Source organism: Tamandua tetradactyla, chromosome 13 (assembly GCF_023851605.1).
Source record: "Tamandua tetradactyla isolate mTamTet1 chromosome 13, mTamTet1.pri, whole genome shotgun sequence".
In the NCBI taxonomy this organism is placed as follows: Eukaryota; Metazoa; Chordata; class Mammalia; order Pilosa; family Myrmecophagidae; genus Tamandua; species Tamandua tetradactyla.
Window position 1 is genome coordinate 22,115,900 of NC_135339.1, and position 12,491 is coordinate 22,128,390.

At 33.9% G+C, this 12,491-nt stretch overlaps 1 protein-coding gene across 4 annotated transcripts in view; it reads right to left on the reverse strand.

Moving 5' to 3' along the window:
* The window catches only part of ADK (adenosine kinase), a 626,273-nt gene that overhangs the window by 195,472 nt on the left and 418,310 nt on the right, over window positions 1–12,491 (reverse strand). For all 4 annotated transcript variants that reach the window (XM_077124867.1, XM_077124866.1, XM_077124868.1 and 1 more), the window contains exon 7: window positions 6,236–6,406. In XM_077124867.1, the coding sequence (XP_076980982.1) occupies window positions 6,236–6,406 (171 nt within the window). The remainder of the gene's footprint in view (window positions 1–6,235; window positions 6,407–12,491) is intronic.

Below are 12,491 nucleotides of genomic sequence, written 5' to 3' on the forward strand. Positions count from 1 at the left end.
ACACTTTCTTCTAGAATTATTGAGTGACGATAAATGGTTTTTGTAAGTTAAATGGCTTTCAGCTTTTATATAGCTGAAAAGGTCTTTATTCCACTTTCACTGTTTTGAAAGCTATTTTCTTTAGGTATGGAATTACTATACCAATTAGGTATACATATAATATTGACAGTTTTTTCTCTCAGTACTTTAAAGATGTTGTTCTGAGGTCTTCTGTGTTGCATAGGCTTGTTTTTAAATTTTATTGTGGTTATAGGTATACATAACACATAATCTGCCATTTTAACCACTTTTAAATGAACAATTCAGTGGCTTTATATACTGACAATGTTTGTACAACCTTCACCATTATCTTTTCCAAAACTTTTTCATCACCACAAACAGAAACCCTGTACTTATTAAAGAATAACTCCCAATTTCTCCTCTCCCCCCAGCCTCTGGTAACCTCTATTGGACTTTCTGTCTCTAATATTTGTCTATTTTAGATACCTATAGTGGACTCATATAACATATGACCTTTTTGTGTTTGCTTATTTCATTTAGCATAACGTTTTCAAGATTCAACCATATTGTAGCATATGTCAGAACTTCATTTCATTTTAAGGATAAATAAGATTTCATTGTATGTATGTAACCCGTTTTTAATCCACTCATCTGCTGATGAACACTTGGGTTGTTTCTGCCTTTTGGCTATAGCGAATTCTGCCCCTAAGAACTCTGGTGCACAAGTATCTGTTTGAGTCCCTGTATTCACTTCTTTTGGGTATTGGAATTCATTGCATATTGAAATATGAGTGGAATTACTGGTACAAACAGTAATTCTATAGTTCACTTTCTGAGGAACTGTCAAACTGTTTTTTGAAAGGACTGCACCATTTTATATTCTCAGCAGCAACCAGGTTTCCATTTTCTCTAAATCCTCACCAACACTTGTTACTTTCTGTTTTCATTTTTGTTTTTAATAATAACCTTTCTAGCATGTGTGAAGTGGTGTATCATGCGGGTTTTATTTCTTCTTGCCTAATGACAAATGATGTTGGGGTTGCAATATTTTTGAAGAGAAATCTGCTGTCATCCATATCTTGGCTTCTATGTATGTAATGCTTCTGTTTTCTCTGGCTGCTTTCTTTTCTCACTGTCCCTGTTTTTAAGCAATTTGATTATTATGTCCCGAACATAGTATACTAATTTCTTGAGCTTGGGTTTGTTAAAATTTCTTTGAACAGAGGGCTTAGAGTTTTCATCAAATTTGAAAATTTTTTGGTCATTATGTCTTCAAATACATTTTCTCTTCTCTCTTCATTTACTTCTACACTTCAGTAACTTCAATTGCATGTATGTTAGGACACTTCAACAATTTATGCATACTCTGTTCAGTTTTTCTATTCTATTTTCTCTCTGTGCTTTATCATAAAGACTTTCTTTTGCTATGACTTCAAGTTCACTATCTTTTTTTTCTTTACAATGTCTAATCTGTACATTGTCAACTGCATATTTTTCATGGCAGATAATATATTTCTTGAAGTTTGATTTGGGTCTTTATACCTTTTATATCTCTCTTTAGCAATCTTTAGTTTTCCTCTCCTGGAATTGTACAGCATATTTATAAAGCTGTTTTAACATTGTTTACTGATTCTAGAATATGTGTTATTTCTGGGTTGGCTTCAACTGATTGATTTTTCTCATTGTGGTTCATATTTTCCTGTTTCTATGCATGCTTGGTAATTTTTGATTGGCTGCCAGGCATTTTGAATTTTATTTTCTTGAGTGATAGACATTTTTGTCTTCTTATATATATTTTCAAAGTTTATTCTGCAACATAGTTAAGTTAGCTAAAAATTGTTTGATCTTGCTTTTTAGCTTAATTAGGAAGGAACAGAGCAACTGCTAGTCCAGAGCTAATTATACCCCATTAGTAAGGCATAATACTTCTGAAGCCCCATGGCTTATGAGGTTTTCCAATCTGGCTGGTGGTAACACAAACAGTTACAGGCTCCACATGCACTCTGAGGAATGTTTCCTTTAATCCTTTCAAGTGGTTCTTTCCAGGCCTTCATTAGTGTCTTCGCAAACATGTGCTAATCAGTACTAAGCTTAAAAAATTTCCCATGTTCTCTACCTATGCAGCTCTTTCTTTCCTGACTAGTAAACTACAGTTGTCTTGGCCTTCCTGAACTTTCAGGAAAATCTTCTCAATTGAGAGAGATTGCCAGGCTTTACCTGGATTCCCCAGCCTGGAAATTTTCTCTGGGCAGTAAGCTGGGACAATAACAGAGTTCACTTCATGTATTTCCTGACTCATAAAGATCACCATCTGTCATTGCCTATGAAGAGATAGCCTTAATGGACAAGGAATTCTTTATACAGAGGTTATCGCCCAGTTGTAAAGCCTCATTATCACTACACAATCCTCTGGGAAAGGGACACAGAATCAGGTAGAAAACAAGGGTCCAGTGTGTTTGGCTGTAGCAAGGTGATGACATTTTGACAATTTATATTAAGTATATGGATTTACTGTTCTGTTGTAGACCTCATATCCAAAAAAGGAAGAAAGAAAAAGCAATTTTATATATAGTCCATGAGTAATAAATTTTACATTATCATATTTTAGAATGGTCACTTTATTTCCCTTGGATAACTGAAGATAGTTTATTATTACTGGAGTCTTCAGGAAGAAGGACAACAGGTAATGAGGTTATAGAGACAAAGCTAACAATTTCCTACTTGTAGGCATGATCTTTTGTAATAAAATATGGTACCTTTTTAACTAGTGATTATTAAATTTCACCATACAACTAATATTTCCAGACTATTAAAAATTTTTAAAAATCTGATTTTGACATTCAGCTTACTTCACATTTACTACAATGTTGCATTATTCCCCTTGTATAGGCTACTGTAATACCCTGACACATTTCAGAGCATTCTGGGCAGAAAATTAAAAAGTATTGCAAAGTTCTTGACAGATTGGAGAAAAAATGTGGAACTATGAAACTTCCCCACCTGGGGAATTCCTGATATTCTCTCAAGCATTAGGGACTCCCAATTTAATAAGCTAAGTGCTTGATTTTGAGGCTTGCCCTTATAAAACTTATTTCTGCAATGGCAAAGCTAAGCCTATTTATAATTATGCCTAAGATCTTCCCCAGAGAACCTCTTTTGTTGCTCAGATGCATCCTCTCTCTCTCAGCCAACTATGAAATAAACTTACTACCCTCTCTACTACATGGGACGTGGCCCTGGCAATGTGGGACATGACTCCCAGGGATAAGGCTGGTCCTGGCATTGTGGGAATGATAATGCTTTTGTGAGCAAAAGGGGGAAGAGAAATGAAACAAAATAAAGTTCAGTGGCTTAGAGATTTAAACATAGTTGAGAGGTCATTTTGAAGGTTATTCTTTTTTTTTTACAGCTCAAAAATTTAATACATAGCAAAAGTATATGCACAAAAAGATGACAAATGCAGGCCTTCTTCAAAGGAGGGGTAGCCAGTGGAGGTTATCATGCAAACTTCAACCAGATAAAGCAAATTGCCACAGTATACCAAACACCAGCCAACAGTATTCCTGAAAACCCCAAAGAATACCCTGGGCTCAAGACTCTATAAAAAAGTTTTACCTATTAAGTTTATTTTTACAGAAACTTAAAGCCTCCAGATTGCTCTTAAGCTACATAAGCCCTGAAACCCAGAGGTACCAGTCTCTCCAAGAACATCAACCAGTTTCACTCTTCTACGCCATAATGTTGACACCCCTTTTCAGCATGAAGAAGCTAGAATGCTCATTGCCCAGATAACCTTCAAAACTGAGAGAATGATCAAATGAGAAGGAGCAGTTGTAACAGAGAAATTAGGATTTAACAAATGATTACGGATACTGACTCATTATGTAGATATTTCTTTTTAGTTTCTCGTGTATTAAAATAGCTGGAAGGATAAGTGAAATTGTTGAACTGTAATCCAGTAAACTTGATCTTTGATAATGATTGTATAACTATACAGCTTTCATCCTGTGACTGTGTGATTGTAAAAACCTTGTGCTGACACTCCCTTCATCTAATGTATGGGCAGATAAGTAATGAAATAAAGACATACAGGGGATTAAAAAAAAAAAGAAAGCTAAGAGCAGACCTGACACATGCCACAAGCCACAAGCCACAAGAGATCTATTTATTTATCAGCATCCCTTTTGAGACCAGTTCAATAAACTACCAAACACATCTAATTTGCACTGTACCCAATATTTATTATTCTATAACCCATATTATGATAAGTTTTCTCAAATGTACTATCTCCCCATTGTCTATTGGTCTGCCATAATAGGTACTAAATAAATGTGTTGAACTGAAATCAAATGAATAGTAACCACACCAAAAAAAGAAAAAAACCTATCTTTCCATGACCTATAGTCAAGTAGCAGATGGTAGTTTTATCACATCCTCCTCCAGGTGGGCAAAAATTTCTTCAATAATCTATACTAATTTCAGAGCAAAACTTAAGTTCACTGGTTTGTAGAATCAATCTTTTTTTTTTCTTTTAAGTGAAGGCCATTTTGATGCCATCCACATTTCTATGAACTTAATTTTTCTTGGGCTTCTATTTTTCTCCTATTCGCCTAAGTCTGCCAGACTTTTAGCATTCTTCCTTGGTTCTGTCACTGCTTTCTATCTTTTTTTACATATCTTTTACAAATGTGTTTTGTAATGTTTTTCTAAGGCCCTTTCACATTTTCTTCCAAATTAAAGTAGAGATTAAATATTCAGGATTGTATTTTTGAAGGTACTCAATCATTTTAAGCTGTCTTTACATCAAAAGTTTTATTCCTTGGAATCACAGTTACCAATTTTAAAGTTTTGAAGTTTATCTTTTTAAAGTCTAGAGCACAAATTTAAGTTTTGCCAGTCTGATCTTTCCTGACTATAAAAAACTCTGAGATCAAATATCAATTTTTCCCAAGGATTCTGAGACTGCTATACTGACAGCCAACTCTTTCATGTTATCCAAAGTGGCTAAATAGCACTTTCCCTAGCTACTTTCTTTACACTTCAGAAAATTAAAGTGCCAATAAAGTAAATCTAAAACTCCTCAGATGCTCTGGATTTAGTCAAATGAGACTTTCACAACATAAAAAGCAGTTCAAAGATTCCATTGCCACTATTTTTTGCATTCATGTCAGTTTGTTAATTGACAAGAATGTAGCATATCCTTTTAAGGGGTTAGTGCCTTTGCAAATATTCACACACGATATATATCTACAAATTGGTTCCTCAATTCTCATGTAGGTGATCTCCCAAATTATTTCATCTGAATTTTATGTTATTTCTAGGCATACAGCAGTTATCTTACTTAGACATAAAATCAATAAATATAATCAATCAAACTATGTTGGAAACACCGAATTAGTACGAGAATGGACTTCTACAATAATTAATACAACACTGTGATTTTATACATAAAAAAACCCTGAGACTAAGCAAAGTTAACTTGTTCAAGGTCATATGAAGATACAGGGGTGGTTTATTTTCTTCTATTTCACGGATTTTTTTAAATCTACAGGGTAAACCTAAGATGTAAAAACAGACTGCATTTTCCATTAAGTTAGAATGTAAAAAGAAAAAGCTGTAATAGTTCAAATGAAATTCCATTTTATCACCTTAAAATATAACATGCAAATATTTATAAAAATGTTAATATTAATAAATAAATTTAATACAAATTATAATATATCGACATTTACTCATAATCTAATAAAATTGAATTAAATAACCAAAATTTGAAGAAAAATTAACTTCATAAGGTACTTATTTTCCACTAAAATGTCCTTCAACTTTATCTGAAAATTTCAGTGGAAAACATTATTTTACTGGTCAGAAAACAGATCAGTGGATATTGACAGCTGGGGGTGAGGGGAAGGTTTTAGCATGAGACTGTTCTTTACCTTGATTGTGGTTGTAGTTACATGTGTGTATGCACTGGTAAAAACTTATGAAAATGTACTGCAAAAAGGGTAATTTTATTATATGTAAATTATACCTCAATAAATCTAACTTTAAAAAAAACATTTTTCCTAAATAGGAAGGTTGTATACACTGAAGTTAATAACGAAAATAGTTTATTAGTGTGATGCAAACTGAAATTTTTTTGTGCAATTCTCAAGTATTCACCAATATTTAAATTTTAATTTACATATTTCTAAACAGAAACAAAAAAGGATACTTTTTTAAAAAAAGGTAAACGTACCGTCTCATTTCCAAAAAGTATGTCAACATAAGGCATAACTTTCATTAATGGTTCCTTGTAGAACTGGCTAATAAATGGTGCAGACAGATTCAAAGTGAAAATTCTGTTGTTTTCAGAAGCATGGCGGGCTACTTTTAATATTGATTCCGGGGAAACTGTAAGAAAAAAGCCCTGGATAAAGAAAAAGAAAGAAAAATTAGAAATTCCAACTTCAGAGTCACTGATAATGAGAATAAATGAACACTATACAGAATACAAAAGCCTATGTAAAACACAGTTATAAAATGCAAGGCAATAAATAGAAGGATAAGACTCGGAGAAAAGTTCACCTTATAAATACTAAATGCTTGATATATGCCACTACCTTAGAGTATAAAAACATAATTTCCATATGTGATTTATATGTTTAGTACTGAAAGGAGTCAGAGAAAAGCCTCATTCAAGACAATTATTACATTTAAGCTAGAGAAATAGTAATGAAGGCAGATTTGACCCATCTACCTTGTTATAAAAAGTTTACATTCTTACAAATGGCATGGTATTTATTAAGAAACAAATTATTTTAAAAATGTTTATTAAGTTTATAGCTTATTACCCCATGTGATATTTAAACTGAATTTTTGAGGAAGATTCTGAATCAGAATTTTGCCAGTTATGAGAAAATAATTCAGTAATGCAATAGGAAAATATTTTAATTTAAAATTCCTGTCAGACTATTAAGCAGCTGCAAGAAGGAAAGGAGTATTGAGGAGTGCAACTAAGTGAATGAATCTTGACGACAGTAATGCTTAATGAGATAAATTAAGAAACGAAAAGACAAATATTCTCATGCCTCACTCATATGGACTAACTATAATATACAAAGTCAGAGAATTGAAATTGCGAGTTTAGGTTATCAGGTTAAGGCCTATTCCAAAAGTTCTTAGATGCAAGCTCTTACAGCAGTCACATTTAGTCTGGATTTTTAACTGTTAATTCTAAATTCTGAGACGCTGAGCTATTTGTGTATAACCTGGCTGTTCTCTAGGACTTAGGGTATTTGTATGACACTTGAGACCCACAGTTTAGAGTTCTGAAGCTATGAAAGTCAACATTACCCAAAACAGCAACTGTTAAAAAAAAGTTGAAAAAGTGATCAGACTTCGATTAGAGATATGAATGAAGCTGAACTGGATAGGACTAAGGCAAATTAGAATACAGGGTAAAGGATGATATGGTCTATATTTTAAAACTTCAACTTCTGTCTGACACCAAAGGAAGAGATGTTTATTTAGTGTAAAATTTATATTTTTGGTAGCACACTATCCAATTTAACTTGTATGGCCAATTTATTCACACACCATAATTACATGGAATATTGAATATGGAGTAAGATCTTATTGGTTTGTACAGGTTAGTGTGATGCCCTGATGCATCCCAGAGTAATGTGGGCAGAGAATAAAAATGTATTTGCAAAGTCCTTTTGAGGGATTGGGGAGAAAGGAAGAAATATTAAACTTCCCCATCTAGAGAACACCCGATATTCTCAGAAGCATTGGGGACAATCAATTTAATAGGTCAAGCTCTTGATCTTGGGGCTTGCCCCTATGAAACTTATTTCTGCAAAGGAGAAGCCAAGCATACTTACAATTATGCTTACAAGTCACACCTAGAGAATCTCTTTTGTCACTCAGATGTGGCCTCACTGCCCTCTTCCCTATGTGGGACATGGCTACCAGGGGTATAAATCTCCCTGGCAACATGGGATATGATTCCCAGGGATGAGCTGGGACCCAAGCATCACGGGAATGAGAAAGACTTCTTGAGAGACAAAACAAAGTTTCAGTGGCTAAGAGATTTCAAATAGAGTCAAGATGTTATGCTGATGCATTATATGGTTGTCTTGTTTTAGTTTTTAGTGTATTAGAATAGTTAGAAGGGAATATCTGAAATTGTTACACTGTATTTCAGTACCTTGATTCTTGAAGATGATTATATAACTATATAGCTTTTACAGTGTGACTGTGTGGTTGTGAAAACCTTGTGGCTGATGCTCCTTTCATACAGGGTACGGACAGATAAGTAAAAAATAAGGTAAAAAAAAAATAGCGGGTGATAAGGGGTAAAAAAAAATTAGGTAGATTGCAATACCAGTGGTCAATGAGAAGTAGGGGTAAGGAGTATGGGATGTAAGATTTTTTTTTCTGGAGCAATGAAAAGTTCTAAAAATGATCATGGTGATGAATACACAACCACGTGATGATATTGTGAGCCTCTGATTGTATACTTTGGATGGACTGTATAGTACATAAAGATATCTCAATTAAAAAATACATTAAACAGTCCTGTCAGAAAACCTATATTTAAAAAGGTTATTTATCTATGACTTTAACCTGAATAAAACTCCTGTAAAATGTATTTATGGGCTGGGGCAAGGGTAGCTCCATGGTAGAATTCTCATTTGAAAAGCGGGAGACCCACGTTCGATTCCTGGAGCCTGCCAAACATTAAAAAAAAAAAAGTATTTATGGGGTGGTGCAACAGTGGCTCAGTGGCAGAAATCTTGCCTGCATGCTGGAGATCCAGGTTCAATTCCTGGAACCTGCCCATGCTAAAAAAAAAAAAATTTTTTTTTATGATTTCCTAGGTTAAAGAAAGTAAGTATAGGCAAAGAGGACATGGATTCCTACATATGAAACTGGTTTGGATGGAGCAGAAGTGTGTGAAGGAGCACACACACACACACACACAGAGCAATAACAGAAGATGAAGTTGGAAAGCCAGCTGAGTTAAAAACACAAAGGGTCTTGAGAGGTAAGCTGAGAGTTCCTAAGGTATACAATGTAGGGATGGGTTGAGCATGGATGATGGGTAATGAAATTTTACTTGAGGGAAAGGAAAAGCTTTAAAGAAAATTTAAAGGAAAGTTAATCTAGACTTCAATAATTCATCACCAATTAATAAAAGCCTGCATATGACTCTGTAAAAGGAAACCACATTGGGAGTATTACAAATAGGACCTGGTAATTGTTTAAGACCTGGGAAGCAATGGAGATGAGTCAAAGGATAACAGAGATCTTGAATCTGGTTCTACATTGATAGAAAAAGTAAAAATCCAGAATAAGAGCTACCTTAGATGTTAAAGAGAGGCTGTTCAAGTATTCACACTAAAGTGGAGGTGCTAAGGGACCTCCAAGTATTCATCAGAAAGTTGGACTTGGAAATGCCATGGAAGAAAGTGATAGTAACAGGGGTTATAATTCAGTGAATAAAAAGGTATTTGCAAAGTCAACGGTGAGAAAGGGAAAATTCAACTTCCCTACATGGAGAATTCCTAATATTCTCACAAGCAGTGGGGACAACTAAAGCAACAGGCTGAGCCCTCAGTCTTGGGGTTTGTTCATATGAAACTTATCCCCGCAAAGGATAGGCTAAGCCTACTTAAAATTAGGCCTAAGAGTCATCCCCAGAGAACCTCTTTCCCCCTCTCTACATGGGACACAACACCCAGGCGTGTAAACCTTCCTGGCAATGTGGTACAGAAATCCTAGAATGAGCTGGGACTTAGCATCAAGGGATTGAGAAAACCTTCTCGACCAAAAGGGGGAAGAGCGAAACGAGACAAAATAAAGTGTCAATGGCTGAGAGATTTCAAACAGTTGAGAGGTTATCCTGGAGGTTATTCTTACACGTTATATAGATATCACCTTTTTAATTAAGGTACATTGGAGAGGCTGGAAGGAAGTATCTGAAAATGTAGAGCTGTGTTCCAGTAGCCATGTTTCTTGAAGTCACAATGTGACTGTGTGATTGTGAAAACCTTGTGTCTGATGCTTCTTTTATCTATGGAATGGACAGATGAGTACAACATATGGATTAGAAATAAATAAATAATAAGGGGAACAAATGTTAAAATAAATTTAGTAGAATGAAATGCTAGTGATCAATGAAAGGGAGTGATAAGAGGTATGGGAAAAAAATAGGGGAAACAAAGGCTAAAATACATTGGATAGAAGGAAATACTAGCAGTCAATGAGAGGGAGGGGTAAGGGGTATGGTAAGTATGAGTTTTTTTCCTTTTTTTAAAAATTTCTTTTTCTGAATTGATGCAAAAGTTCTAAGAAATTATCATGGTGATGAATATACAACTATGTGATGATATTGTAAATTATTGATTACACAGCAAGAATGGAATGATCATATGGTAAGAATGTTCATGTTTGTATGTCGTGTTTAAAAAAATTAAAAAATTAAAAATATATAGCAGTTATAATTATCAAGGAAGATAACATAGAAAAGGAATAGCAGAAAGGACAGAACTGAAAAGAACAAATATTAGGGGATGGACGAAGAAAGGGGAAAAGCAAAGGAGAGACCAAGAAGAAGGCAAATGAAGAGAACAGAGTTACAGAGAAATCCAAGAAGGTACTTAAAGGTACCCAAAGCTATAGCAGTGTAGAGGAAGAAAGGACTGAGCAGAAGCCGCAGTGCTTGATGGTTTGAAGAAAGCACTTTCAGTATGAAGGTAAAAATAGACAGTTGTTAAGTAAGGAATGATAAAAAGTAAGGGTAAGGATTACAAATTATTTTGGGAGTTTTACTGATGAATGATAATAAAATAATCTGATTTTGCTGAACATTTGTTCTGTGTGGCAGGCCCTGTTCTAAAGTTTATGTGTATTTACTCACTTATTATCATTTTTTCCTTTTATCAAACCTATGAGATGGCTACCATTTTATAAAGAAATCAAGATAGAGAAGTTAAGAATGGGCCCAGGTCATCATATAGCTTATCTGTGATAGAGCTTGGATTCAAATGACTCAAAGAACATACCCTTACTTTAAGTATATAATTCAGAAGGAAAGGGGAAAAAACTTTTGTTTGTTTTGTTTTGGTGGTGGTAGTTGTTTTCTCAGGGCAGGCAACGGTCTTTAAGGATAGGAAAGAGTTGAGAAGTTTTGCTTTTCAAAGAAAAGGCTATATTAGAGAAAGAGAAGAAGCTGGGAGGGACATAAGTATAGAAAAGAACCAGAAGCGGTAGCATAACAGGAACCAGGAGCGAAGAAGAGCCAGTTTTATAAATAGAGGAAATAATCTTGAAAATGAAAAAGAAACCTTTAAAAGTTACAAAAATACTAGCGAAACATGTACTTATGACTCAGGGACTAACAATTTCTACCATGCTAATTTTTAAAAGTTTAAAAAGAATAAAATTGATTTTTTATTACTTTCTTATTTCAATATTGAGTACTATAAGAATTAATTTTGTGGTAGGATTCACGTGTACTAGGATCCATCTTTGAAAGGTTTGCTGTCCTATAAATTCTTAGATATTAAGAAAGACTTTTACACTGTAAGTGTCTTTTTCACTTTTAAGCACTTAATGAAATTCTAATAAAATGTTATTTTAATAACAATATTAATAGTTTCTTGTTATCTAAAAATTTCAATCTAATACTTTACAAATATGCAACTGTAACAAGTAGTGAAGGTAACAAGTATCGGTCTAAGGAATGCTATTTTTAAAAAGTTTTCATCTTGAGTGAAAAAACAAAACTAAATGCCATGTCACTTGCAAACTGTGAGCATCCAAGCTGCTTCCTTTGCTATTTCTGTCATTTGTAGAATTAAAATCAACAGTTTATATGACATCTTGTCTCCATAGTAATATGTATGTTCTTGCTTTTACTCTTTCAGTTAATGAGAAGAGTGTAAATTTTTTCCCTCCTATTTCTCCCCAAACTGTTGTTCCAGGATGAAATAAAAACATTCCAGAGCAAGCATTCTGCCAGGTGTGAATTAACCACAGATATCTATAGAATGGTCTATATAAATAGTAATCTGGTCAAATAATTAGGCTTCTCACTAACTTTAGAGTGAAAATTTGATTTTTTCTAACAATACATCTGATTGTAATTTAAGGTGAAGCACACAGCATACCTCTGGAGTCAAAATATGGCCTCATACCAAATGTATCTATGTTGTATGTGAAGTTTATTTTAAAATGCAATACAAGAATATTGTGATATGGAGAGTGTGTAACTTTCATTTAGTTAATTTTATAAAATGTACAAAAATGATTAGTTCTTAAATAAGAGGCAAATCCACAATTTAAATTAATTCCAGTTTTGAATAGTTTCTTGTTTTTCTTTAAATAAACATTTAGTATTTAAACAATTTGGGATTTGTGCTCTGATAGATTGTAAAGACTTCAAAAATTGATGCCAACCATAATTTTTCTTCCTTGATTTATATCCTTGCTTGGCCACCTGTTTC